This window comes from Haliotis cracherodii, unplaced genomic scaffold, assembly GCF_022045235.1.
Source record: "Haliotis cracherodii isolate W230 unplaced genomic scaffold, xgHalCrac1.p SCAF_4, whole genome shotgun sequence".
NCBI lineage: Eukaryota > Metazoa > Mollusca > Gastropoda > Lepetellida > Haliotidae > Haliotis > Haliotis cracherodii.
In genome coordinates, this window is record NW_027266297.1 from 45004029 (window position 1) to 45031072 (window position 27044).

General features: G+C 41.7%; 2 protein-coding genes across 2 annotated transcripts; both read right to left on the reverse strand.

The window, feature by feature from the left end:
* Nucleotides 1-325: 325 nt before the first annotated feature.
* Nucleotides 326-6100, reverse strand: LOC139480213 (putative defense protein). Its single transcript, XM_071263244.1, has 5 exons — nucleotides 5965-6100; nucleotides 5041-5224; nucleotides 3011-3171; nucleotides 1797-1882; nucleotides 326-857 (listed from the first exon to the last, which is right to left on the reverse strand). The coding sequence occupies exons 1-5, from the start codon at nucleotides 5971-5973 to the stop codon at nucleotides 638-640; spliced, it is 660 nt and encodes a 219-aa protein (XP_071119345.1). The 5' UTR covers nucleotides 5974-6100; the 3' UTR covers nucleotides 326-637.
* A 4386-nt stretch (nucleotides 6101-10486) lies between these two features.
* On the reverse strand, nucleotides 10487-22039 carry LOC139480298 (putative defense protein 3). The gene is made up of 5 exons (XM_071263356.1): nucleotides 21899-22039; nucleotides 17760-17943; nucleotides 17282-17442; nucleotides 12320-12405; nucleotides 10487-11120 (listed from the first exon to the last, which is right to left on the reverse strand). The coding sequence occupies exons 1-5, from the start codon at nucleotides 21905-21907 to the stop codon at nucleotides 10910-10912; spliced, it is 651 nt and encodes a 216-aa protein (XP_071119457.1). The 5' UTR covers nucleotides 21908-22039; the 3' UTR covers nucleotides 10487-10909.
* Nucleotides 22040-27044: the final 5005 nt, after the last annotated feature.

Below are 27044 nucleotides of genomic sequence, written 5' to 3' on the forward strand. Positions count from 1 at the left end.
CAACATAAGCTTAAAAGTGCGCTTAAGGACGTAGACCTTCAAAGCGTTTTGCTTATTCTGTACAGTTATCTCCTGATTGCTAGCTGCATCAGTGAGACCCTTGTTTGCTATATCTAAATGAGGATTCCTAATACATGAATCAATGGTAAATCTCATCCTAATCATCAACGACAGGGCTCTCTTGTCAGTTACTCCGTACGCCCTATGGACATGCAAATAGAGCATGGCCAACTCCCTGCAGCGTTTACAAACCACGGAGCAAATACGTCCATGGTGACAATAAAAAAAGATATAAAAATATATAGCTAACTTTATTGATCGCATATAACATTTGATAAATTGTTTCTATTAATAGGTGACGATGCAAACATCTGTTTGATAGAAGTGGATAATGGTTGGATTGTTCAGTCAAAGGGTTCAGTCGATTATTGCCTCATCTTCGCCAGTATGCAGTTCATTCAATATCAACTTGTAATGTAAGATAATATAAACATAACAGGTAGTTTTGTTTTGATCAGTAATCCTAAATGAAATCAATAAAATGTCTCTTGAGATTGTATCTACTTTCAGTTTAGCATCGGTGATTTAGTTGTATGACACTGTTAACGTTGATATATCACTCCGCCCTTGTGTTGTCCTATGCATTGAAATGCCGCAGTAATTGAGCAGTGAAAGCAAGAAACAACACAGCCCTCTCCTGACCGTGGTTTGTCGCTGTTGAACCATATGGATAGACGGATATGGTCTGTCGGGCAGGACAATAGCTGTACATTCTAGTGCTATTCTGACTTGAATCATAAACAGTGTTACTCTGCACATTGGCCCAGAAGATGTCGCGCCTCTTCACTATGGTTGCCCTGCAATTGTAAAAAAATCATTTTCTGAGTACTCACGGAATTGGATGTTAGAACGTTCAGAGCTGTGACATGAACTGCCTCAAAACTGAACAGCCCGAGATACACAACTTCCCGCACACGTGGTGGTATCCAGGTTATTAATTCCACCCGTTATGTGATACACGAGCAGATAGGTAGAATTGCCTTCCCCTATACAAATGTTGGTAAGAACAATCCTTTATCAGATGTTGTCCTCGTGTGTGTTAATACCCGAGTTATTGACTCACAGTGGTCGGACTTCTGCCTTTCTCACAGCAGTATGTCACGCATATATATACGGTACAGTCACGCATATATACGGTACAGTCACGCACATCTGAGGCTTGTATATGCAGGAATACTCTGCATTTTCAAGAAATAATAATTTAACGTATTTTGCAAACTCTACATTGGCTTTCGCTGAAACAGGGCAAGTGTTTTGGACAGGGACAGTGGGGTCTCTAGCAAGCGAAAACTCATAAAAAGAAATGAAAACGACACAAGATTACCTCAGTCGAGATGAAATCATAACTGGGTCCCTATTTCTAGTTCACTAAAAGGAGGATATATTTTTAAGTACATTTACTAAACACGTAGGTTTCACTCGAACAGATATCGTTGATACTATGCACACTAGTTGATGAAGGTTACACAACTCATCAAGTTGTGCATACTCTAAAAACACTTAACACAGGATCTCAGGATCTAAGGATCCATGTGAACATTAAGCCAAAATAGGTTTCCAGCACCCTATGTTTGCCAAAGGAAAGCAGACTACAATGTGCGACCTGGCAGATTGTGTGTCATCCTACCCGATGGTGTGGACCTTGATCGCGTGATCTACCTCTGCTGTGTATGGCCGAGACAATTTCGGACCGTGATCCAACTGAAATAGTCACTCCGATGATATGCAGCACTTACTGAAAGTAGACGTCTCCTCCATTGGGGTTCCTCCAGGTAACAGTGACTGATGTCTTCCTACTGGGGCTGGTGTGGGAAACAGCGTTCTGCAATATCAGGAACAGTCACTTTAACCACTCAAGTGTTTCCATTTCAACCATACAAGTAAAATTAAATAATAGACATCAGCCCAAACATGTTTTTGAATACTCGATTTCTTAACAATGTCTTCATTTAGCTGTGATGATTACAGCAGCATGCAAGAGTCGTTCCAACTTCTAAACATGTTAAAACCTCTAACGGAAAAGAAACGCTTTCAGGACGTAAAACACGTTGCACAGTGCAATAGGTACTTCACTGCCGTAGTAAATTAAAGAATAGGTATGAACAATGTTTGTATTTGTATGGAAAATGTTAGAACTGGCGCATTTCAGACGTTATGGAAATGAAATTTGGGGATCTTCATTCAGAGAAAGTATAGAAAAAGTCCAAAGATTTTTTTCAAGAGATATCGATTAATCAGTAGTAAAGCATCCTCTAATACTGTTCTTGGTGAGTTTCATTGTTATCATCTAAGTGTTAATTATTTCAGTGTATTGGTGTAGGCTAATACGCATGAATTCCAATGGACTTCCACTTGTTTGTTATCAAAAGATGATAATGGTAGGGTTAATTTTGCATCTCATGTGAGAATGCTTTAGTTTAAACAAGGCTTTGATTATGCTTGGATATCCGGATTGTGGAGATATACGTTACTTTATGGAAATAAGAGAAAATGTATTGACATTGATGTGCAGAACGGGAGTCAAAGTATTAGCAAGTCTATGTTCTTAAACCATTAATTGTCTTATAAAGCACTGCTAGAAACTGATAAAGATCAATTAGACTATTGGCGAAATTTGGATGTTTAGCACATGATTAAAACATACAAAAACAGCGTTTTAGCAAACCGTGACCTCTCTAACTGGCTGAACCAGGTGCAAGGTCACATTTTAGTTATATTAGCAGGTTGTGTCTTATCTTTTCAGGTTATTGCAGAAAATCCAGTTTAAATGTAGATTAGCGTAAAGGAGAAAAACACTGAGGATTCAGACAGTGGTTGTGGCAAAACCATGCTTCAGGTTTCATATGTATCTTTATTCCACAATAACAATCATGTACACGTTCTTACGTCTTGAAATAACATAAGCGTCTACATTGCTTCCCCCAGTCATTCGTTGATTTGCAATACGTACATTTGAGATCGGCCCCATGCATGTCATGCTCTGGGTGTTGGAGTCCAAAGGGCCAACAAAGAAACCCCTGGCAACGGTTGAGGACATGCAGTCAGCGCTATGTGCCTGGAGGAAAAACCCTTGAAAGTATGGATGATCCGTGTTCGTTGTTGATATGGTAACTGAAACAATCATTATCAGCCACAATGTAGACGGTGTCATATGAAATCATTACATTTTATATAATTAGCCATCTTGATTTCGCGGGACTACATGTACACAAGAGTTTTTATATGAAATAATGCAGTAGGCCATAATATTTTATAATATTACATCATGTAATGTTTAGTGTTATCTTTGCGAAAAACCAGTGCGATAAATTTTATGTCACGACCCGAGAAATATGCAAATGAGTACAGCGAGCAGGAACTACTTGTGGGCCCCGTACATCGATGCAGTGTCTGCTTGATCAGTAACTGATTGACTAACATTTGCAACAAGTTTAGGTGGGAGTTTCCTGATGCGTGGGTCATTCTGTAGACAGCCCTGACTGTAAATAATTTGGTGCTATATGATAAACGGGTCTGTTCACGCATACATTGTATTCATTTTAACCATTAAACGGTTTCTAAAGTTACTTCTTGGAGTGACAAAACGTCGATCATTTTAGAATGATGTTATATGATAAAAGAAGTATTACATTCGTGTATTTCTGTATGGTAAATATCATACGTTAGACATAAGTATAAGTTTGACGGTTTAAAATAAGCGTAAACAACAACAAACAAAAAAACAAATAAATAAAACGAAAAAGAACCCCAAACAAATCTCTTGTCAATCTCATTAAAAATAGATCTCAGTGCTCGCTACCGCTAAACAAAGATCTGAGGACATCCTGTCACAGCTTACGTCAGCACGACCATTCACCCGACCTTCAGCAAGTACGAAGTGGTCTCAATCTCATTAAAAGCAGTCGCTAAACAAAGATCTGAGGACATCGCATTAAGCGTCACGTCAAAACGACCTATCATCCAACCAATCAGCACTTACCAGATCATGAAAGTGTTTTCTAATCATGCAACCACGAAATATTTAACATTGAGTATTCCGAACGACAGTTACGGGTTTTATGATCATATCAATACAATCTAGGTCATCTATAAGCCATTCCAGAATATTCTTCTTATCAGTTTTAATTTTTTTAATTGAGAATACGTCAAAATATGTTTCGAAGCGAAGTAACCAGTTTGAAAGTAGTGTCGTAAAGCTCGAGAAAACTGCCTTCTGATTGGCTAATGTCGATTTCTTGTCGGTCATTTCATTGGTCGGTCAAAATTCGCGAAAGGTCGTGCTGACCTGACCCGTAATGGGATGTCCTCAGATCTTTGATTAGCGGTAGCGAAAACTCAGACCTGATTTTGATGAGATTGGAAGTGGTCTCTAATTATCCTATCTTGAAAGTGTCAACGCTGTACGACTGTTTCCTTCAAAATCACCGTCTATATCTCGCTTGAATTGGATAAACATTTGAAACGGATGAGACTTTCCAATAGCACGCGGGAAGTACTGCCATACAATCTCGGCCATCTATTAGACATTTCAGAATTTTCTTCTGTTCAATTTTCAAATTTTGAATTGAGAGCTCTTTCAAAATTTTTCTCAAGGCAACGTTTAGAATGAAAGCCGCCATTTTGAACTAGCACCGTAAAGCTCAAGAATTATGCTTATTGATTGGTTAATGTTGACGTCGTCTTACTCATTTCATTAGTCGGTCAATGTTCGCGAAAGGTCATTCTGTCGTAACCCTTAATGGGATGCCCTCAGATCTTTGCGTTGGCGTAGCGTGTACAAAGATCTGATTTTAATTAGATTGATTTCAACGGTGATCAACTTCAACGGTGATTTTGTATGCCGAATTTTAAAAATAACCGTACAGCTGTGTACTAGCCAATAAGACACACAATCTCTGGATGGCGTGTAATAAAATGTCCTATCAACTTAACTAGGCAAGATTAGTGTATATGATAGGTGATAAAGTGGCTACCGCTCACCGGTAATGTTGTCGTCGGTGGGTGTGTAGCTAGGGTTGTCAACAGTGATCACATAGGGCGGGGCACTCATCTGGGCATCAGCCCCGTGGTGAGGGAACATGTCTCCACACGCCGACAGAGGAGGCCCGGTGCTGTATCCCTGTGTCAGATGCAGGGAACAAATGGCCAACACAACTGCAACAATCTGAAATAGATTCATCATTTAAAATGTGACCATATTACTGATCTAAAAACGGCAAACAAATCCGTCCGAAGACAAAATTACAGAAACGTGTAGATACACGAAACAATGCATTGAGGTTTCATCGTGTTAAACAGAAAAGAGACATCTCTTCGAGGAACAAGTGTTTCTACTGATAAATTGCCAAACCGTGCTTAGAAGAACAACGTCATGAGGTTTAAGCTGGTCAACCAGTCCAGACTTAATGGTTACCAGGCAAGAGTAGCACAGCCCTGACGTATTGCTAAGTAACTGTTTTAAGTATTACAACACTGAGTTGACATACGTCACACCTATATGGTTAGGGTTCCAATTATTTTATTTGTCTTACATATACAAACAACATCAATATTCATGTCAATTACATAAATTCATGTTTGCTTGTTGTTTAACGCCGCACTCAGCAACAATCCAGCTATAGACGGCGGTCTGTAAATAATTGAGTCTGGACCAGACAATCCAGTGATTGACATCATGAGCATCGACCCACGCAATTGGGATACGATGACATGCATCACCCAAGTCAGCATTCACGGGTCTATAAATTCATGTACAAAACAAATGTAAGTTAGTCGCACTGGACTCGGAGTTGTTTGTAGAATACCTCATTAAGTAATCAGCCGAAACACTGACGTGAGTTAGATATATGTTATAGCTTTTACGAATATTTTTCACTTACATTTAAATAACCATAAAACATGTACCTGAAACATTTCGCTGAGAGTAGATGTCGGCTAGCTTTGGTTAGCTTTGGCAGTCTGTATTCTCGCACAGTGAATCATAAACTGATTTAAGAATAAGTCTCTCGAGAGAATGGGGAGATATCAAGCTTAACTACACGATTATATAGATCGAGTAACAACTTTGTCGTCGTCAAACACACTTCGTATCAAATTGTAATGTAACCTAACGCCGATAGAAGCACATATTGACAAGTCATGGAATAGCAGTATATTGCGCCATCGTGAAAATAGACACGCCAAAGTACAAAAGTCATCATGATGAACAACAACACTGTCCGTGTCTGGCGCTCCGCGGCTCTTTCACCCAGTGGTGAGACTCTATCACCACTCCCCCGTATTGCGACATCCTGTGACGCTTAAACATGCGTGTTTAAGCATATTTCATTTCCACAATTTACAGGAAAATGGGATTAAAAACAAGCAAACAAGTTTATGTTAAAACCTCTCCAAGACAACATAAAACTTCCAATTATTATATGCAGACACATGTGTTGTGATATGGTAAGACTGGTCAGCTGTATACCTTTTGTGAAGCATGTCGTGTGTATATGTAGACGACATCACAAGGTCACACGGTTTGAGAAACAGCATCCGGTGGAAGTTGACATTGAAAATCTACCCACGATAATGTAATCAAAAGAAACAACGCGCAGTTTGACCAGATGCGGTATTGTTGAATCATCTTATAAAACATAATGATCTTGGTAATTCATTTAAAATATACCTCATAAACAAGGTGTAGTATAATGTTGATAGGACAGTTCGTGAAATGTACAAATTTCGTGTGAAATGTGTGTACAAAATAACCGCAATTCTACACTGTAATGAGATCCTACATTAATATGTGTCCTGCCCCATCATTTTCAAAGCATTCAGATAACTGGAGGATTGTATTTAAAATCTAAACATGTTGAAAGTGTAAATATAACTTAACATTTATGAATATGTCATCGCGTTTTAGATTTGAAGTTTCGCCAAGGTTGATACAACAATGTCTTAATGAGCTAGAACCTTTCAAATATGTACCTCTCGACAGCCAATGACCTATGCCAGCTTCTGCTTTTACTAAAGCAAAAATAACAACATTATCATCATCATCTACTTCTTTTTGTTCTTCTTCATCATCAGCAGCAGCAACAGCAGCAGCACCATCTATGTCATCTTCACCATCACCATCATCACCATTCTCATTATTATTATTGATTAAGTGAGAGATCACTTAAAGACAGTATTAGATTCAAACTTTCTTTGCTGAAGTATATATGATTGTGTTATGATGACACTTCTAAGACGCGTTATAACCAGGTCACTCACTCGTCGCCTCATGAAGGTGACAGACCGATTGATAAGCAGTCCATCATATATAGATATCATATATAGTTATGTATGTAATGCAAACGTACTACAGCGTGTTTTGATTCAGAGAATTTGGGTATGTTATGAGATCTTCGCCTATTTCGTGTGTTTTCATCCAAGGCCTGTTCCGATAAGAACACGCGACCCATTGATCCGTTTAGGATTAACACAATCCTTAAAAAGTTTAACGCAAACAATGTTTTTGAATGTGTTTAATACCCAACCAGTTGACAGTATAGTGAGCGAATATTGCTCTGTATCAAACTCCGTCCTGCAGTATATATACGTAAGAGAAAGTAGACAGCAAATCGTATAGTTTGATTTAAATGTGTATCGGTTGATGATACATGCGATGTCGACAATCGAATGATCAGTTCTACAGGCGTGGGCTGCCAACTGACACGCGGAGTAGGTGTTTCATGTCGATTAACGTTTGGAATGAGTTCATGTACGGTAATATTTCAGTATGTTGAACTTGTGAATGAGTGTACCAGTGTTACGAGAAAAATAGTTATGGGGGTATTTAGAAAACAACGCAAGATTGATTTTTGTTTGTATCTTTTAGGGATTTCATTATGAACACTCATACCCATGGGTGACCCAGCACTGATGTCAGTCATCTGAGCCGCAGTCCGCTGTGCAGTGGTTCGAACCTTTAGCGTGCCTGAATCCGACGATGACCCACTCGTAGATTGTGCTCCATGGTGTATCAGCACCCACAGGTGCTCACAGTTTTGTCATCGGCACAAGACCTGCCTGTGTTTGGAACTTTCTCCCGTAAACAAAACCTAGGTATTACTGAAACACCTGCGACGCTAACCCCAACTCACTCGCACACTGTCAAATTCGAATTGAACAGACAATTATGTTTAAATATTTGCACAATGCGCATGTGAAATGTTTCAACTTTGATACATACACTGCGAGTGGATTACAGCCGAAAAGCAAGATTCATTGCATGTCAACGAAGAGCAGTAAAATCATTTGCTGTTGTTGTTGTTTGTTTAACGCCGCACTAGGCAATATTCCAGCCATATGACGGCGGATTGTAAATAATCGAGTCTGGACCTGACCATCCAGTGAATGACATCATGAGCATCGATCTACGCAAATTAGTGGACCCGTTTAGTGAAGGACACTGGGTCAATTGTGCACTTTGTGATAAAAGCATGAAAGTTGACACAGTTGTAGGTGTATAGATATGCATTTCTTGCTTTTTCGGCAGATCTTTAAAACATCCTTCATGAAGGCCAATTAACTATACCCAATATGGTGAATACAATGACATCAACAGAATATTTAAAGAACAAAATTCGTATCTATTGAAATATGCTGTAAGTGGCTAATGGTTTTGATTGGTAAGTGGCTATTTACTGTGATCACAGTTGCCACAAGATTTGCACAGTGGGGAACCAATTATATATTACCCGTGAAGATCCGGGGTAGAATAGGTCTTCAGCAACCTATGCTTGCCATTAAAGGCAATTAAGCTTGTCGTAAGAAGCGACTAGCGGGATCGGGTGCTCAGACTCGCTGATTTGGTTGTCATCGATCCCAATGGCGTGGATCGATGCTCATGATGTCAGTCACTGGATTGTCACGTCCACACACGATTATTTACAGACCGCCGGCATGTAGCTGGAATTGGAGTCCGGCGTTAAACAACAAACAAACAAACAAACAGCTATCATTTGTGGCATAACACAGTCACGCCCTGCTCTGAATGCCCTCTCAGACTTACAACTACATCTCAGAAGCTCTAGGCATGACTTAGAGAAGAAGGTTGTGGTAGTGTAGTCCACAAAGGGTCGTATTCATGACACTGTCAGATATTACCCATCCTCTTTCAGTTGGCCTCCAGACTTCGTCGCCCATAGGGGCCAGCTTGACGTGAGCTCTGGTACAGTGCAGCTGATGTAGAGGAATAGAATCAATTGATCTACCTTTCAACTCTTGTACAGATACTGGCCCAATGATGCAGTAAGACCACAAGACGCTGAATGACTGGCATCATGTTCATCACATCCTGTTTGGTTGGTACATCATCAATGAGACATTTGATGAATCTAGCTAATTTCGAAGTTGTGGTAAATCTGGGCTAAGGTCATTCTGAAAACCATCAAGATTATTGCATCACATTGCTGAATGTAAGCTCAACCTACGAGCAGAGAATTCAGTCCACATAAATATCAGGGGTCTGAGTTGGTTTGGTGTAATCAGTTGTAAACAGTCTGGCCACAGAAAGAACATACACACAACGTCGCGGACGTACTGAGTGATATCAGGGTGTCTCAAAAGTCTTTGTAAAGTCTCCTGGGATATATATAACATGCTCACTGGCCATGAACGACTGACCCGTATATGTGTGTGTGTGTGTGTGTGTGTGTGTGTGTGTGTGTGTGTGTGTGTGTGTGTGTGTGTGTGTGTGTGTGTGTGTGTGTGTGTGTCTGAACAGACATTGCGTCCATATGTATTGAATCCAGTTGTCATGGCAGGGTTAGATATTATGAAAGAATTTAGCACTTTTGTTAGTGAGTATACTCCAGCCTAACCTGTATACCTTCAGAGTCATGAAAATGTATATTTTGAACTGACAACTTAAACATTTCAGGTATGAAACAGAAACATTTCAACAAAAGAACATTGAAATGTATTGGTTGTGTGAACATGTCAAAATATTTATCTAAATATATCCCGTCCATTTCAGTTGTTTTTTCATATATACTATTGTACTATTCTTTATGGATTAGCTGTGTATTTCTTTTCGTCCGGGAGAAGTCGGATGTTTCAAAATGACATGATCAATTACCGCCAGATGCAAACATTTGTTCCCTGAGAACGTGAGAATGGGAAGAGACAGTTGAAAAAATGCGGGTTAGAAATGAAACCCGTAGACATGAAATCTATGGAACCCAGGCGAGCGGGGGGAGGGGGGGGGGGGATATATATATACGTGAAAGTAGCAAAGTAAATTAATATTACATCTAACTATTTCGTTTGTTGACAAACCTGAGAGAATATTATTTTATTCCAGTCCTTTTTATTCCGATCCTGTAGTTAAAACAAAGAATGGAAATAAAAACTCATAATTGTGTAAATCAAACATTTTATTCCAAATATATGAAAACACATTTCTTAAAATTATGGTCCCCCATTGTCAAATATGTACAGTTGAACATATAAGGCGCTTTAAATGTAACTGGAAACATGAGAATGAAAATTTACAAAATTTTGACCCAAGGCTATTGAAACCTTGGTGAATATATAAAAGGCAATGTTTACAGATATAAAACCATTTAAATCAATGTTGATTTACATTTGATAAAAGCATCCTCGGCTATAAAAGATTATTGTGAATTTTGTTCCTGACGTTTGTAAATATTCAAGGCAACTAGTCATGTATCAATACATGTCATATATTTACGTCATATTTCATTCAGTGATGGTCACAACGATATGGATGTGGGTGGCTTTAGAAAGTATTTTAATATAAACAAAAAGTGATAGAGGATAATACATGTGTTGTAGCTGGTAGATATTGGGAGGAGAGCTAGATTTTGGCGAACAGAGCCAGCCCTGAGACAAGCAGAACACTGCAAGATACAGAGGCCCCCGATGCCGTGACGTGTGTTGACATCATGTTCAGCTTGGTCCTTCCCTCGCAACGGGCATGGGTAATGCGGTCCCCCAGAGACAGGTCGTGAACAACCACACTCTGTACGTTGGACCAGAACGTATGCTTGTGGTTGACAAACGTCGCCCTTGAACAGATAAGTCGCATCAATTATAGCTGATAGATTAATAAGGACATACATCGTATGATATGAATCTGGAGCCTCAGAGTGAGGCTGTACAACTGGCGTTAATAATCAATGTCTTGAGTCAGTGGTTAAAACCTGTAGTGATTGTCCCTATCATGTGAAGCAGGTACAATAGTGACGTTTGACGTTTGGTGACTTGGGTAAATTAGGCTTTCTGTTACTTTTTAATCCAGCTTTATAACGGCGGTCTGCAAATAATTTAGTCTGGACCAGACAATCCAGTGATTGATATAATGAGCATCGATCTACGGAAACGATGACATGCATCACCCCAATCTCATTAAAATAAGATCTTAGTTCTCGCTACCGCTAAACAAAGATCTGAGGACATCCCATTACGGGTCACGTCAGAACGACCTTGCGCGAACTTTGACCGACCAATGAAATGACCAATCAGAAGGCAGCTTTCTCGTGCTTTACGGCACTAATTTCAAATTGGCGACAACGCTTCGAAACATATTTTGACAAATTCTCGATTACAAATTTGAAACCTGAACAAAAGAACATTCTGGAATGGCTAATAGACGGTCTAGATTGTATACATTCAGTCGTTAAACCAGTAACTATCGTTCGGAATACCCTGTGTTCGAGGTTGGATGATTAGAAATCGAAATTCATCCGACTGTCACCTTCATAAACTGGTAAGCGACGCTCTGATTCGTCGGATGAAAGGTCGTTCTGACGTGACCCCTAATGGGATGTCCTCAGCTCTTTGTTTAGCGGCAGCGAGAACTGAGGTCTGATTTTAATGAGATTGTGCATCACCCAAGAGAGCCAGCTTGACCACCCGATCTGTTAGTCGCCTCTTACGGCAAGCATGGGTTGATGAAGACCAATTCTAATCGGGATCTTCAACCAGGTAGTACATTAGGTGAGTGTGGATCATAGTTATATATGGGCAATGTTTACATGTTTCTCTCGATGTTGAGTGCCCTGTAAATGAATAGAATAACCTATTGGCAATTAACGAAAAATGTGGTCAATACAGATAAATGTTTCATTGCAAAACTTTTCACAGATTAACCCATTCTGTCAGACCCACTATTGAAACTACACAACTTATCCCGCAGTTTACATATCCTAAACACGGTCCTCCAATACAATATAAGCATGTGGGTATGTACACGTGCAGTGCTTACTGGAAAAACACGTCCTGACCCTCAGAGTTGTTCCATATGAAAGTCTTGGATGTCTTGTGGGCGGAGGTAGTGTGACTCACGGCGTCCTGAAAAACACACGTTGATGTATGCTGAATCAGACGGCCGACAGATGGCATGGAGCCGGTAATGTTCACCCTCTACTTTGCCTTTTGTGCTAAATGGAATTTGTTTCGGCAGAAAATCGAGACTGGTTATTCTCTGACCTATTCAATGTCCACCATGAACGAACCAGAAAAAACAATATACACTCTTCAAAAAAAGAAACGCACAGGTAGTAGGTAGTTCATTGAACCTGACTTCACAAAAAATCCGGTATATAAATTGTTATTTGAAAATGTTGTGGCCTGATATTCGACAAATGGTGCGTCAAAACGCAGTCATTGTCGATTTGCAATGTCTTAAACGGCATTGTCTTCACACTTGTTAAAAAATGCCATTGAGGAAAACAGTAAAGCAAAATGACCGTGCAAGTTATGGCATTCGTAACTCGTGGTAGTGGCTGTAAAAAGGTGCGTTAAGCCAAAAATTTGTCAATCATTTTTCAAGTTCGAAAATGCCTAAACTCAGCGCTGCCGGTCGGAACATAGCCATAGGACATATCCAAAGAGCGGAATCGCAGTCTTCTGTTGCACGCCACTTCAACGTCCACCGCAGCACCATTTGCCGCCTTTGTGACCGATCGCGATACACAAAGTTCAAGACCAAGAGTTACCACCCCTGCACAGGATCGCTACATACGACTGTTCTACCTACGTCAATGCCACAGCTACGGAGACTGCAGGACGCATCCCTGGTTTGAGGAGATTATCGGACCAGACTGTCAGGAACCATCTTCGCGAGGTTGGAATCCGACCCAGAAGGCCAGTTATCATCCCTGTTTTTGCAACAGATCCATCGACAGCGACGCTTGTGTTGGAATTTGAGAAACTGGAGACGAGTGTGGTTTAGCGATGAAACACGATTTCTTCTTCACCGGCGAGATGGAAGACAACGTGTTTATCTTCCAACCATTGACCGCCAGAGGGAGCTGTTTCAACAGGATAACGCTCCACCGCAGACAGCTCATGTCACGGTAGAATATCTACATAATGCCAACATCAACATTTTGCCCTGGCCGTCGAGATCTCCAGATCTCAACCCAATCGAATACCTCTTGGATGAACGTCAGAACATGCCGCAGACACTCCCTGACACTGGCCAACGCGTCATAAGCAGAATGGCGCAGAATTCCGCAGGACAGAATTCGTACACTTATCCCGTCAGTGCCGAGGAGATGCAGAGCCATGATTGCTGCCCGGGGCGGTCACACGAGATACTGAGTTCAGCGCAACCTTGTGGCCTTATGTGACATGACAATGAACAGTTTTCAATTCCTTTGTAAAACGACAACACGTGACTATCGAGCTAAAAACATTCATATTTGTATCTATGATATTAAATATATCGACCTGTGCGTTTCTTTCTTTGAAAAGTGTAGGTAGGTTTTGAAGAACTCTCATAGAAATACGAATAATGCATTCCTCACACAGCAGGCACCAGCCACTGCTCAGACAACCTCAACGGATGCGTGAATACACTAGAACAGCTTGGGGTCCCTATTGCGCACGACAAGACGGTGGGCCCCACGACCAAACTGACATTCTTAGGGCTGGAAATCGACACCAATTCAATGCAGATCAGAATCCCAGAGTCCAAGATCAAGGAGGCGACAAGGGAAATCCAAGACATCCTGTCAACAGGTAACATCAAGGTCACAAAAAGGGCCCTTCAGTCCCTCATAGGCAAGCTTAACTTTATGGGCAGGGCTATACCAATGACAAGGGCATTCAGTCGAAGGCTAATCGATCTACTTAGCAAAGGTAAGCAACCATTTCACCACATTAGGATTACCAGCTGGGTCAAGGAGAACCTACAAATGTGGTTAACATTTCTTACGAGTTATAACGGCATTTCAGTGTTTCAGGACCAACTACGGGTAGACAGCAATTTCCTCCAGCTGTTTTCAGACGGGTGGTGCCGGCTTTGGGGCCTACATGCAGGGCAAATGGTATAACGGCGCATGGCCAACCCAGTGGGTGACGGATGGAACTACACGGGACTTGACGCTCCTGCAGCTGTTCCCCATCACACTGGCCATCCAACTTTGGGGCAAGCAACTCGCAAACAAAAAGGTCCTCTTTTACTGCAACGACCAAGCCGTCGTAGCAATAATCAACAAACAGTCGACCAAGGCCCCCAGAGTGATGAGCCTACTCCGTCGCCTAATCCTGCAGTGCCTCCTATATAATATTATGTTTAAGGCAAAGTATGTATGTTCCACTGCTAACACTATTGCCGATGCTCTCTCGAGGTTTCAGCTCAAACGCTTCCGAGAGGCAGCACCAGCCGCGGACCAGAACCCAACACCTATCCCGTGCAACATATGGCTGATCTGAGGCAGGAAGCCGGCAGACTCCTACAACAATCTCTGTCTACAAATACATGGGCCACTTACCAAACAGGCATCAATGCCTTGCACCAGGTCCACACACCAGCTACAAGAGGTGTGGCCAGTCCCGCTGGATCAGGTCGTAAACTTTATTGCTTATCTGTCAGTCACGCACCACACCCCTAACACAGTCAAGACTTACATTGCAGCGCTGTCTTCAAACCACAAATTCTACGGGCTCACCGACTGTACAAACCATTTCCTGGTAGGCAAGATTTTAACAGGCTTACACAAATCAGCGGGCCGACCAGACACCAGAAAACCGATCACTGCAGATCTGCTGCAGGTAGTAACCAACAATCTGCCTCACGTATGCTCATCAGCATATGAAGCCAGACTGTTCAAGGCAGTCTACTGCACAGCCTTCTTCGGCTTCTTTAGGGTTAGCGAACTGGTCCAAACTGGACCCTCAAAAACAGGTTGCGCCATCCAGAATTTAAGCTTCTCGGGCAACCCCCAGCAGCTTTCAATCCATTTACCACACTCAAAGTCTGATCAGTGCAGGATGGGGACAACAGTTACAATGTCATCGATACCAGGTAATCCGCTATGTCCGGTAGTCGCCATCAACCACTACCTGGAGGCGCGCCCCTCCGGCCCACAACATGCATTCGTTCATTTCGACCATTCCCCCGTTACAAGGTACCAATTCCAGGCACTCCTAAAAAAGGCCTTAGCACACAGCAACATAAACACGGCTTGCTATTCTTCGCACTCATTCCGCATTGGGGCAGCCACATCAGCAGCCATGAACGGGGTGCCCGAACACCTCATACAAAAATACGGCAGGTGGAAATCAGATTGCTACAATGCTTACATACGCTTACCAACAAATTCAATGTTACACAATTGATTCAAATAGTTTTTCATGGTACTTACTACACTTCTTATTGTTTACAGTTTGGATGGTGGGATCCAGCTACATGGCCAGGGCACGGCAGTACTTGCTCCTGAAGGGCACCAGTCCGAACCAACCGAGGATGCTATGGCTGGCACGAGGGGGGATGAGGTGGAAGGAGCTGGACACCATTCTGGATGCACAGGTCAAGGCGACACGGCGCACCCCCAGAGCCCTCATCATTCACCTCCAACGACCTGTGCTCGTCAAGGGCAGCCAACTCTACCTTTACATGGTGGCATCAATCCTTCGGATACAACTCCAGCTTCCTGACACCAAGATCATCGTATCCTCAATTCTGCCCAGGCGCTACTGGCACGATGCCAGGGATCCACTAAAGATCGAGGGGATGCGGAAGAATATCAACCGCCGACTGGCAAACCGAGTCAAAGAACTCGGCGGTACAATGGTGCCACATCCCCAGATCCTGGCATCAGACAAGACATGGTTCGCCTGGGAGGGCGTCCACCTCAGTGACAAAGGATTGTGTGTGTTTACGGACAATTTATTGCATGCCCTGGCTCTTGTTTTGCACCAGTAAGGATGTTATCTCCACAGGTTAGTGTTTCTTTTCAGTACATAGGCAAGCGGGGCAACAATGCTATCTCCGCGTATCGCGTGGCCGTGGGTGTGGGGTAGCACTCTGGTGCTTTGTGGCGGGGTTCTTGAGGGCTACACTGCTAGTAACGAATTAACTTGCTTCCAAATTAATACTCGTGCTTCAGGTTACCTGCTTCTCAGTGGGAACCTTGTCTTTCCAGACTTTTCAGCCGGGGAATCGTAAAATAACATACGTTGGGGCAAACAATTGCCACGTATATGGGCCCGGTGGCGGAAGTCGTCTTGTCAAGCGGTAGCTGACAGTTGGGTCCGCGGCGGTAGTCGCACAATGGTTTTGCTAATGGGGCCAGGCAGTGGGATCTGCTTTGGCCGGCTACCTGGGGCCAGGCAGCGGTAGTCTGACTTAGGCCAGCAGCGGGGAGCTGCTTTTGGCAGCGTGGGAGTTGCCAAGCAATGGTAGCGTTTAAATATGCTACCGTGGGGGCGGGACAGCGGTAGCAGTCTCAGGTCAGCAGCACTAGCTGCGAATCGCCGTTGGCCACGCTAGTGGCCATGGCAACGGTAGCATTTTGGTATACACAATTAGCACCTTAATAGCCCACTAGTACATGCACACCCTCGGCCATTTAACCCAATCTCATCTTCTGTTTTTATTATAGGCACGGGCATCCACGGCTCGGTGGCCCGTGCCTCTCCTTGGCATATCGCGGGATAAATCGACTTTATTAGGTATAATAAATTTACTAAAAATCTACCTGTGCGTTTCTTTCTTTGAAGAGTGTAGGTAGGTTTTGAAGAACTCTCATAGAAATACGAATAATGCATTCCTCATATAGAACGAATGTGTATGCAATCAAATGTATATTGAAAGATACAGAATAATCATAAGACTCAGAAAGTTAAATAGTTCCCAGCAAGATTATTATATTACGGTAATGTTGTGTGTTATCAGTGCTCGACGTGTTCCTATAACTGTTTACGAAGCAGTATTTACGTTTGGCGCTTGACAGGTCTTCAGCGCCACTTCACTGTCGGTGGAATTGGTAAGTTTGAAGGTGCCGACTGCCTGGCCGAACATTTGGCAATCTGCTCGACGAGCCTGGAGGAAAAAACCCTCGAAGAAGAACTGAGTCGGCGAGTTGGCGGTGAGTGTAACTGAAAGATAACATAAAGATAACATAAGATAAAATGCACGTTGCATTAATGCCAACTAATATATTGGATGTAAGTCTTGGTATGTCTCTTGCCACGCTATAGGATTGGTTTGTGCATTATACAGGTTTGAGTGATTAAGTTACATTGCAGCTTCATCACGGCGTCCTGTAAATGGACGTGTGTGGGCATGGTGCATGAGTAGTAAAGGCGATGTTTAAAACAATATCACCTGCCCCAGAATCAAAACATGGTTCCAGAACAAATTCTAAAACAGCAATTCTGTCTGAATATACAACCCAGAAATGGCGTGTACATACCCCTGACATCTTGTCCCCTACGGTAATTCATTGTATCGACACTTATGGTGTATGGCGCCGGTGTAGGCTGGGAGTCATGGCCATGATGAGGAAACATGTCGCCACACACCTGTGCTGGGGCACCGGCCGCGTAGCCATGACACAGGGACAGACAACTCATTAGAGCACACACGAAAAGTAAGATCTAGAAAAAAAAGGTATAATAAGCAAGCATTATTAGAGGGGAACAAGTACGACCCCAAAACATATTTCTCGTCTAAACGATGAGTTACTCGGTCGATAACCGTCAGTGCTTTGAAACAATTGTCAATCCCACTCACCTATGATTAAACAGTAAAGGAGAAAAATGAATGAACAACGCCAAAGACGCCGCAATTCGCTGTGAAGCGTTGCGTCCCTTGGACACACCATAAACCTATGATTGTGGGTTCAAATCCCTGTTATGTTTCAAGGTTTGTCAGCACCATACTCATGCTTGTGGGTTTCACAAAATTGGTAAACGTCTGACATGTTTCGAGCTTTCCTACCACATTAAGCTGGCATACTTGAATACGGTTCAAAGCTCATTCACTCACTCACTCATGTGGGAGGAAACTGGAATTAATGCATTTATCTGATGTATAACATTTCACCAAGGAGAATCCCATGGACACGGGTATATGGTGCCGAAAAACCAAGGATACTAATCATGAAAAATTCTTCGAACTCAGGATCAGCGGATTCGTGGAATTCGTGGAATTGTTTGAAATGTTTACTCTATGTGATGAAGGAATATATGAAGTGACACGGACTTCCGGCAAGTGTGTGAGTGAGTATGGTTTTACGCCGCTTTTAGCAATATTCCAGCAATATCGAGACGGGGGACAACCGGAAATGGGCTTCACACATTGTACCCATGTAGGGAATCGAACCCGGTCTTCGGCGTGACGAGCGAACGCTTTAACCGCAAGGCTACCCGACCGCCCCACTTCCGGAAAAACAAGTCCTCAGCTAATATAAGCTTAATACCCTCCTGGCATATGCAACGAGCTGATAGAATAGTTTGACGATTTATTTGACAAGTTACCTGGTTGTACTGAGGAAGACGAACAGTACAATGTATTCGATATGGTAATATTTACTGACAGTAATTGACATAAGATACGTACAGTGGTTAAACTCCGCATAAAACATCGTTGCAGCCTTGCCTGAGGCTGTCGAGACACGGACCAACTGAAATTCCTGGTAGGTTTGCTTAAGCAAATTGTATTGTACAGCGCGCATATTTTCACAAACCTCCGTAGTACCTCTGATCTAGGCCTGGACTGCAAATGGGACACCAGACCATGAGACCCGACCTGTCTGGCGCTCGGCATTAAAGGGCAAAACAAGAACTGGTCGGCTCGGTGTCAGTGTCTGAGTGGGGTATTCATGTTAAACGGCGGCAAGGTATCTCAATGGGCTAGCAGTGTAGCCTTGGACGCGACGTTTCACCTCACCTTCTCGTGGCCTATTTAGAATCTGTCCCTGCAGAACACATCGTTTGGCGAACCGTAATGTCTGATGGCACGCACCTACTTGCTTGCTTACTTACTTACTTAAATTGGGAATTTAACGTGCGCTTTCCGACAAATGCGTATTTCTCACACGAGCCCGCCAGGCCATTTAGTGATTGGTCGCAAAGGGTATGTCCGAAAAGGTGAGGCAACCTAGGGGGACTTTTAGGGAGGTTTAATAGCGTTGCTAGTGTGATTTGATTGTTGCAGTTTAGTGTGGATTGGAGTGTTGTTCTGTGTTGCTGGTAATGTGTGTGATATAGTATTACGCGTTCAGGAGTTTCTTTTAAGTTGCAGTGGGGGCATTTACCGGTTTTTTGTTTTTTTTTAATTTGGTGTAGGTGGGAGTTTAACTTAGTGTGGCCTGTTTGTATTTGGTTATTTTATGATGGCGTTTTTGATTTTTTGAGTGTTTTAGCTTGCCGTCAGATTTCTGATAGTCTCACATTGATAAATAGTGCCATGGCCGATTTGTGACAACCTTTGCCTGAAAGAACATTCAATTCCAAAGGCTAATTACCCTATGGCCATGACATGTATATGTCTAGAATCACTTAACTGCAATTACTTATAAGATGCTGATCCCAATTGTTAATCCCCACTGTATTGTACATGACTGTCAGCCATCCTGAACGAAGTGTGCAACTACACGTATGTAACTACACGTTAAAACGTTCGCTCGTCACGCAGAAGACCCGGGTTCGATTCCCAACATGGGTACAATGTGTGAAGCCCATTTCTGGTGTACCCCGCCATGATATTGTTGGAATATTGCATAAAGCGGTGTAAAACCTTACTCACTCACTGTTATTACCAGAGACAGGGTCCAGAGACGAGCAATAAGGTCTTACCCTTAGCCCAGCTAGGGTTAGTCTATGTGATCCGGGTCACCATCACAACAACCACTACCACCATGTGTCGACCTTGTGTGTATATATATCTACCTGTATAAAGCAAACCTGAATATACCACACGACTCCATGTTGTCACTTCCTACCGAGAACCGTACATCGATCCCTTGCAAACTGGAGTGTATTCAAGTAATCACGACTAATGTAAAAAGTGTCAGTAAAGCATGCAGCGCGTTGTTACCGAGACACACATGTATAATTCGGTTCATTGTGTATATACAATATAGAAGATATTCTACGCACTGAAACAGAAATTCGCTTGCAACTTCGCAGGTCGAACGTTGCCATGCGCGAACAACGGGTGAATGGACTGACTATAAAACCGCTGTCGATGTCGCCTCTCTTGGTTTGCGCAATCTATGTTCTTTCTTATAAACAGCCAGAACTTGGTCTCGCTCTACTGAACTTGTATAGGCCAAACAAACAGGACATACAGTTTTGTACGGATGTGTGTTTTGAAACATGGTAATTATGTATATACGTTTATATTGATTCTAAATTAGGTTTCGCGGTAAATAATCCGTATGTATGTGTATGTTGGCCAAAGGGTGGTGGAATGGAGCACTGTGTGGTTAGGATTCGGAGGGGAAACTGTGTGGGTTCAGTGCAGTCATGTTCAGTTCCGCCACTACTCAGCCATGTGTGTTCACAACGTAATGAAATTTGGTTGGAGTTTCGTTTTTCACAATATGTTACAGTTTAACCTTGATTTGATGTATGCGTTTTGACCATGCTCTTAAATACCGAGTAAACACCACCTCTTCCTGAACTGACGGACTGAGAAAGCTGAAGTGTGGCAGTTTTGTTTCTCCTTATGATCATATTTTTTAAATCATAAGAATTGTATTGCTGGTTTGTCTCTAAAATATTTTAAAAATCAAATTTCACAAAACGTTCAAAGATTTAATTCTCAAGGACCCACGTCTTAGAAAGGTGAACCTTTACATACAGGATGATGCCTATAAGAAGATTTAAGGCATCATTAAAAGTATTTAGCCAAGTTTTTTTAGAATCTGTTTAACCACATCTACTGACACTCAACATTGTAGGCAGTAAAACTATTTAGAGAGATGAATTTCGATATTTTGGACCCCTCCCTTATAAAGATGCTGGTTCCGCCCTTGACGCAGCCAAGAGAAGACAACCCAGTGGTTGAAAACATGAGTTGATACTGTGAGACGCCATCAGCCAACTCACACATTGTAACCACCCCATCATTCCAACCGATAGTTACACAAATCGTGTTTTAAATCATTATTGATGCCGTTTCACATCTAGATTGATAAAGCAGTTTACAGTGTATAAGGTAAGAATTCCCATCAACAAATATTAACGTCTAATTTCTTATCTTGCCTTTCATATTCATAACAAACCTATCCCGACTCTGACTATTGAACATGTCGGATATGATACCGAATCACCGTCTCTTCTAACACGGAAACAAGTGTTTCAGACAGCCAGTGATCTTATCTTGTGTCTCATTGTATCAATAATGTCACATATCGTGAATTGTCAAAGACATTGGTATAGAAGTGATAACTTGGTTTCAACCAAGGGTAACTTACCAGGTAAATATTACTTATAGGCAGGATTTTAGACATGAAAGATCAATTCAGAATCAAAATACAAGTGTATCATTCATGGATAGAATAGGATAATAATGTTGTATAATGCGTCAGTCATTTCCACCAACCTGATTCATCTTGAGTACAGCTAGTAGTTGTTCACGTCAAACGTCAAAAGTGAGACTGAACTTGTCAAGTAGCCTACTTTGGGTATACGCTTAGGGGCGTGGCTTCAGTTCCCATGGGCTTACTTGCGCATGGCATAGTGGTCATGTGGTTGTTCAGGGGAAGCTACTGTAAAATGCAATGAATGAGTAAGAATAGTCACGAGAGTTTGGTACATACAATCATAGTGGGTCATTCGGGTAGGGATTGCTATAGACCACTGTCGGCAAACAGGCTTATAATACGTCACACATCTACAAGAAATGTCATTGTCGTGCATTTATATGGCAAATTAGCGGGGAAATTGATTTCATAACAAAAGGGTCATCAGCCAGCTAGAGTGGTCATGGGGTCCGAAAACACTTGTTTTGGAACGTATTTACAAATTAAGTAAATATCATTATGAGGAAGAAGTCTACTTTTAGTGACGTGTATTTGTTATTCTGACTCAAAAGTTCATCCGTGGCAAAAGTGTCTTATTATTAATTAGCCTTCTGTTTATTACTATTACTCTCTAAAATATAGGGAAATAAACTTTACGGTCAGCACATTTGAAATAGCATGCATGTAATGTTGAAATGTGTTTGTGTGCATTGTTTCGAACTTGTGTTTGGTGGACAAGCCTGGGAACATCATTTTACTGTGTCTAATACTAAGTGTTCCCTTATTTATTTCCATCAGCATACTATGACGTTTCCAGCCAGTGCATTCTTCATGTGATTGCTGCTACTACCATAATTTATAGTATTGCCCCTCACAATATTCTCAATGTGGAAAGGTTGTTTACAATCTTGTATAAAGTAATTTCCTATCTTTTGTATATATAGTGTGCATACTGTAATGTATTGTTAAACAACATTGTAAATGTATTATATTGTTTCTATAAGGATTCCTAATGCGCCTAAATGACAACTGATACTACTACATTAATTACAACCTACTACCACTACAGCGACTACACCGACAACAACATCTACTACACAACAACCTAAGAATCAACAACCATGACAACCATAACAACAACTACTACTGCCAGTACTACAAATTGCTACTAGTTAATGTCAAGAAGACCGCAATCGTAATCTAGTGGTAGAACTGGTCTAAAGGGGCTAAAACAAGGACTGGGCCACGGAGTCAGTATACTGTGTCTGAGTGGGGTGTTCATGTTAAAGTGCGGCATGGTATCTCAGTGGGCCAGCACTATAAATCGACATTAGTCCGGACAAGTAAAACCTTCCACGCACGCACGCACGCAAACCTCATCATTCGTGACCAACTCGTGTTATTCCGGGACAAGCCGAATAGCGACTCGTGCCCCTCTCATGGCCATTTTTGCGACCGGGTTCCGTCTTAGCGCAAACGGGCATACCTAAAACAATTGTCAACTCGTTGCGTAATGGTTCACATATCTTTCCCCATATATTATATATATTTTAGATACAATTTAAAGCACATCGGGACATGCGGAATTATACAGTATGATTGACCACGTTTAACTGTGTCTTGGGTATATTTTTAGATGTAAGACACATGTTAAATCAAAAATTGTTTCAGAGGGATTCTTTGACGGAGAACTTGAAATCATACGCGCATTCTGATTGGTTTGTCGTATTTTCGCACATAACATTCATCGATAGGGGGACGAGTCTTCTTGCAGGTTACGGAAAGGGGCGAGTGGTGACGAATGAAACCTCATATAATGATTCTTGAATGTTAGTATCGTTTCTAAAGCTGTACACATGCTGCATGACAAAGAGGGGACATTTAAAGAGTGAAAGTACTTCGACATGTCGACACAAATAATACTGGTGTCAGCGCCGGGCGTGGGACACAAATTAACCGTAAAACATATTTCCTCGGAATACCTTCTGTACTGCAACAGCCCTTCAATTTTATTGTATGCCTAAAAGCCTCTCCGCAAGAGTAAATAACAAGAGGGGTGACGTCAACTTTCCAATAGTCAACCTTCCCGTTATGTCGAGCAACGTTTGAGGTACAATTGCGCATGCTCGTACTACGAAGATTTCAACGAGCGCCTTACGACTAATGCTAAAAAAGCTGTTGATCAAGGTTACAACTTTCAAAGTAAGTACATACACCTTGCCAGTTTGGATATTGGGATAAAGAGTCATGAAAGGGAACCGGGATCAGTGGCTACACTCGTGTGTATCTTTTATAACACACACAAATAGTCTAATACACCTACAATGGAACAGCTAAATTATGTGTGCGCTCATGTAGGCTATGTGACAACACATATTTGGGGTGAACCCTGAATGATTAACACTTTTTACAGATGCATGAACAACCAGAGACTTATCTGTCTGGAATCAAAGGGTGGTAGTTTGTCCTAATGGCTCTTCAGTCTTCAGGTTAGACTACTTGCTATCCACAAGTTGCACTTTGTCCTTACCTTCCACAGCTTTGTCAGTATGATTCATTTCTATTGACCTCCGGGCGGTCGGGTAGCCTAGTGGTTAAAGCGTTCGCTCGTCACGCCGAAGACCCGGGTTCGATTCCCGACATGGGTACAATGTGTGTAGCCCATTTCTGGTGTCCCCCGCCCTGATATTGCTGGAATATTGCTAAAAGCGGCGTAAAACCATACTCACTCACTCTTTGCTTTGAGACGGTGGGTGGAACTGATACATACGTACGTAAAGAATGCGCTAAGTCTGTGGGTTTAAGGGTCATCTGTTATCTGTTATGACGTAAATAGACATTGCAAAATCATAAGCTAAACTATGTTCTTAATTTTTAACTCTTCTCCAACCGTCGTTTCGTCTAAAGGGATATCATGAGTAAGTATTGCTGAAGGTAGCTTTGAACAGTATTTGGGTGATATCAGGCGTGTCACCTGCATGTGGGAGGAACGCTGGAAGTGACGTCTTACATTAAGTTAGAGAAATAAAGTTATCTTATTTAGAAAAATATATATACAAAATAAAAGTAATAAAATCTAAAATGAAGCCCAGAACAATCCTTAATTTCAGAGCTGAGGCAATCTAGACTTGCCAAATCATTCTAGACTTGAGTTGGACCGTTTTTCAAAAAGAAGTTCTCTAGGGTCTGGGAGACAGACTACCTAAAGTGATGCATGCCTTAGCACTTTTGTGAAACCCAGAAGAATGGGTGCACGCTTCTGCACAGCGAATTCATCTATTTGAGCGAGTTTGGTTTAACGTCGCTTTGAACTACATTTCAGTTATTCCATGGCCTCTCAGCTTGATGTTGGAAGAAATCCCGAAGAGATGCAAGTGCATGGTGCTGGGATACGAATCTATTATCACATTTTTCTGGCACGTCTAGGGAACGGAACTCTGCACAGCGAATTGCCGCCTGGGACGTTTGGATCGACCGTGCCCTCATTTGAAAAAAAAACAATGGTAGAGATTGGAATTAAATGAAATCGAAATGCAAAGAGTTTGTTCCTTGGTGTCAAAACGACATGGTTTATGAAAACGACACGTGAAATAATTTCAAAAGAAAAGATCAAAGCAGAAGAACTGTACTTCGAGGTGGATAACCAGTTCTGCGCATGCGTAGTTTATTCCACTGACAACACATGCACAGTTAACGGATAAGGGCGGCAATGCGACATTATAAATATGTTCAGATAGATTAGATGACTATGGCGACAGTGTTTAAAACTGAATGCTCTTCAGTAAGCGGTAAACATATCTGTTCCCTGATATATTTTCAACACCATTACATAATGACTATGAACAAAAACTTGACAATCACAAAAATACATACTACTTTCCGAAACGCCGTGCTTGTAGACACCATGCAAAAACTGAAATGTACACCTAGTCATTGAATTAAATAGTTTTATGCGCGTTCGCTTTCATATTGAATTAAAATGTATTAAGTCAACAGCAAAATCCTCAAAAATTCTATTGATATGTTTACCTCCGAGGCGCTGTCTGGGAAATGAAAACAAATCACGTGACCCAAAATATATTCGACACCCCATTCGTGACCAACTCCGACACCCGAGACAGGTGTGCAGTGCAGCGGACGACAAAACAACAGAGGTAACACAAACACATTGCAAGATACTAAAGTTACGAACACACAGTTACTAGCGATGCTTTGTATTAAAGTACTCACGGAAATGAAAAAAACCCTGTTTTTTCGACCTCAGATCTTAAATAAATGCAGTTAATATACAAAATATGTAAATATTCAAACAACGCACTTAGTACTAATTGGGCCTTGGCACAAATACAGCATATCACAGGTTTTTATGTCTTTTTACAAGTAAAAGTGTGTAAAAATGTGAATGAAACAGACTATTGTGAAACAGGGCATAACCAGGTGTAAGTAGATCAAGGTCATTCGTGACCAACTCGTGTTATTCCGGGACAAGCCGAATAGCGACTCGTGCCCCTCTCATGGCCATTTTTGCGACCGGGTTCCGTCTTAGCGCAAACGGGCATACCTAAAACAATTGTCAACTCGTTGCGTAATGGTTCACATATCTTTCCCCATATATTATATATATTTTAGATACAATTTAAAGCACATCGGGACATGCGGAATTATACAGTATGATTGACCACGTTTAACTGTGTCTTGGGTATATTTTTAGATGTAAGACACATGTTAAATCAAAAATTGTTTCAGAGGGATTCTTTGACGGAGAACTTGAAATCATACGCGCATTCTGATTGGTTTGTCGTATTTTCGCACATAACATTCATCGATAGGGGGACGAGTCTTCTTGCAGGTTACGGAAAGGGGCGAGTGGTGACGAATGTTTTCTAATCATGCAACCTCGAAAACGTTAACACGGGGTATTCCGAATGACAGTTAAGACCCCATTCGTCACCACTCGCCCCTTTCCGTAACCTGCAAGAAGACTCGTCCCCCTATCGATGAATGTTATGTGCGAAAATACGACAAACCAATCAGAATGCGCGTATGATTTCAAGTTCTCCGTCAAAGAATCCCTCTGAAACAATTTTTGATTTAACATGTGTCTTACATCTAAAAATATACCCAAGACACAGTTAAACGTGGTCAATCATACTGTATAATTCCGCATGTCCCGATGTGCTTTAAATTGTATCTAAAATATATATAATATATGGGGAAAGATATGTG

Bases quoted from the DNA above. Each gene is read 5' to 3' on its own strand.
- LOC139480213 (XM_071263244.1), bottom strand. The intron at 3,172-5,040 runs GTGAGCGGTAGC...TGATTGTTTCAG, and splicing joins CACCGACGACAACATTACCG to TTACCATATCAACAACGAAC. The intron at 858-1,796 runs GTAAGTGCTGCA...TTACAATTGCAG, and splicing joins GGAGGAGACGTCTACTTTCA to GGCAACCATAGTGAAGAGGC.
- LOC139480298 (XM_071263356.1), bottom strand. The intron at 17,443-17,759 runs GTATGTACACGC...GTTATCTTTCAG, and splicing joins TAGGGGACAAGATGTCAGGG to TTACACTCACCGCCAACTCG. The intron at 11,121-12,319 runs GTAAGCACTGCA...TATCTGTTCAAG, and splicing joins GGTCAGGACGTGTTTTTCCA to GGCGACGTTTGTCAACCACA.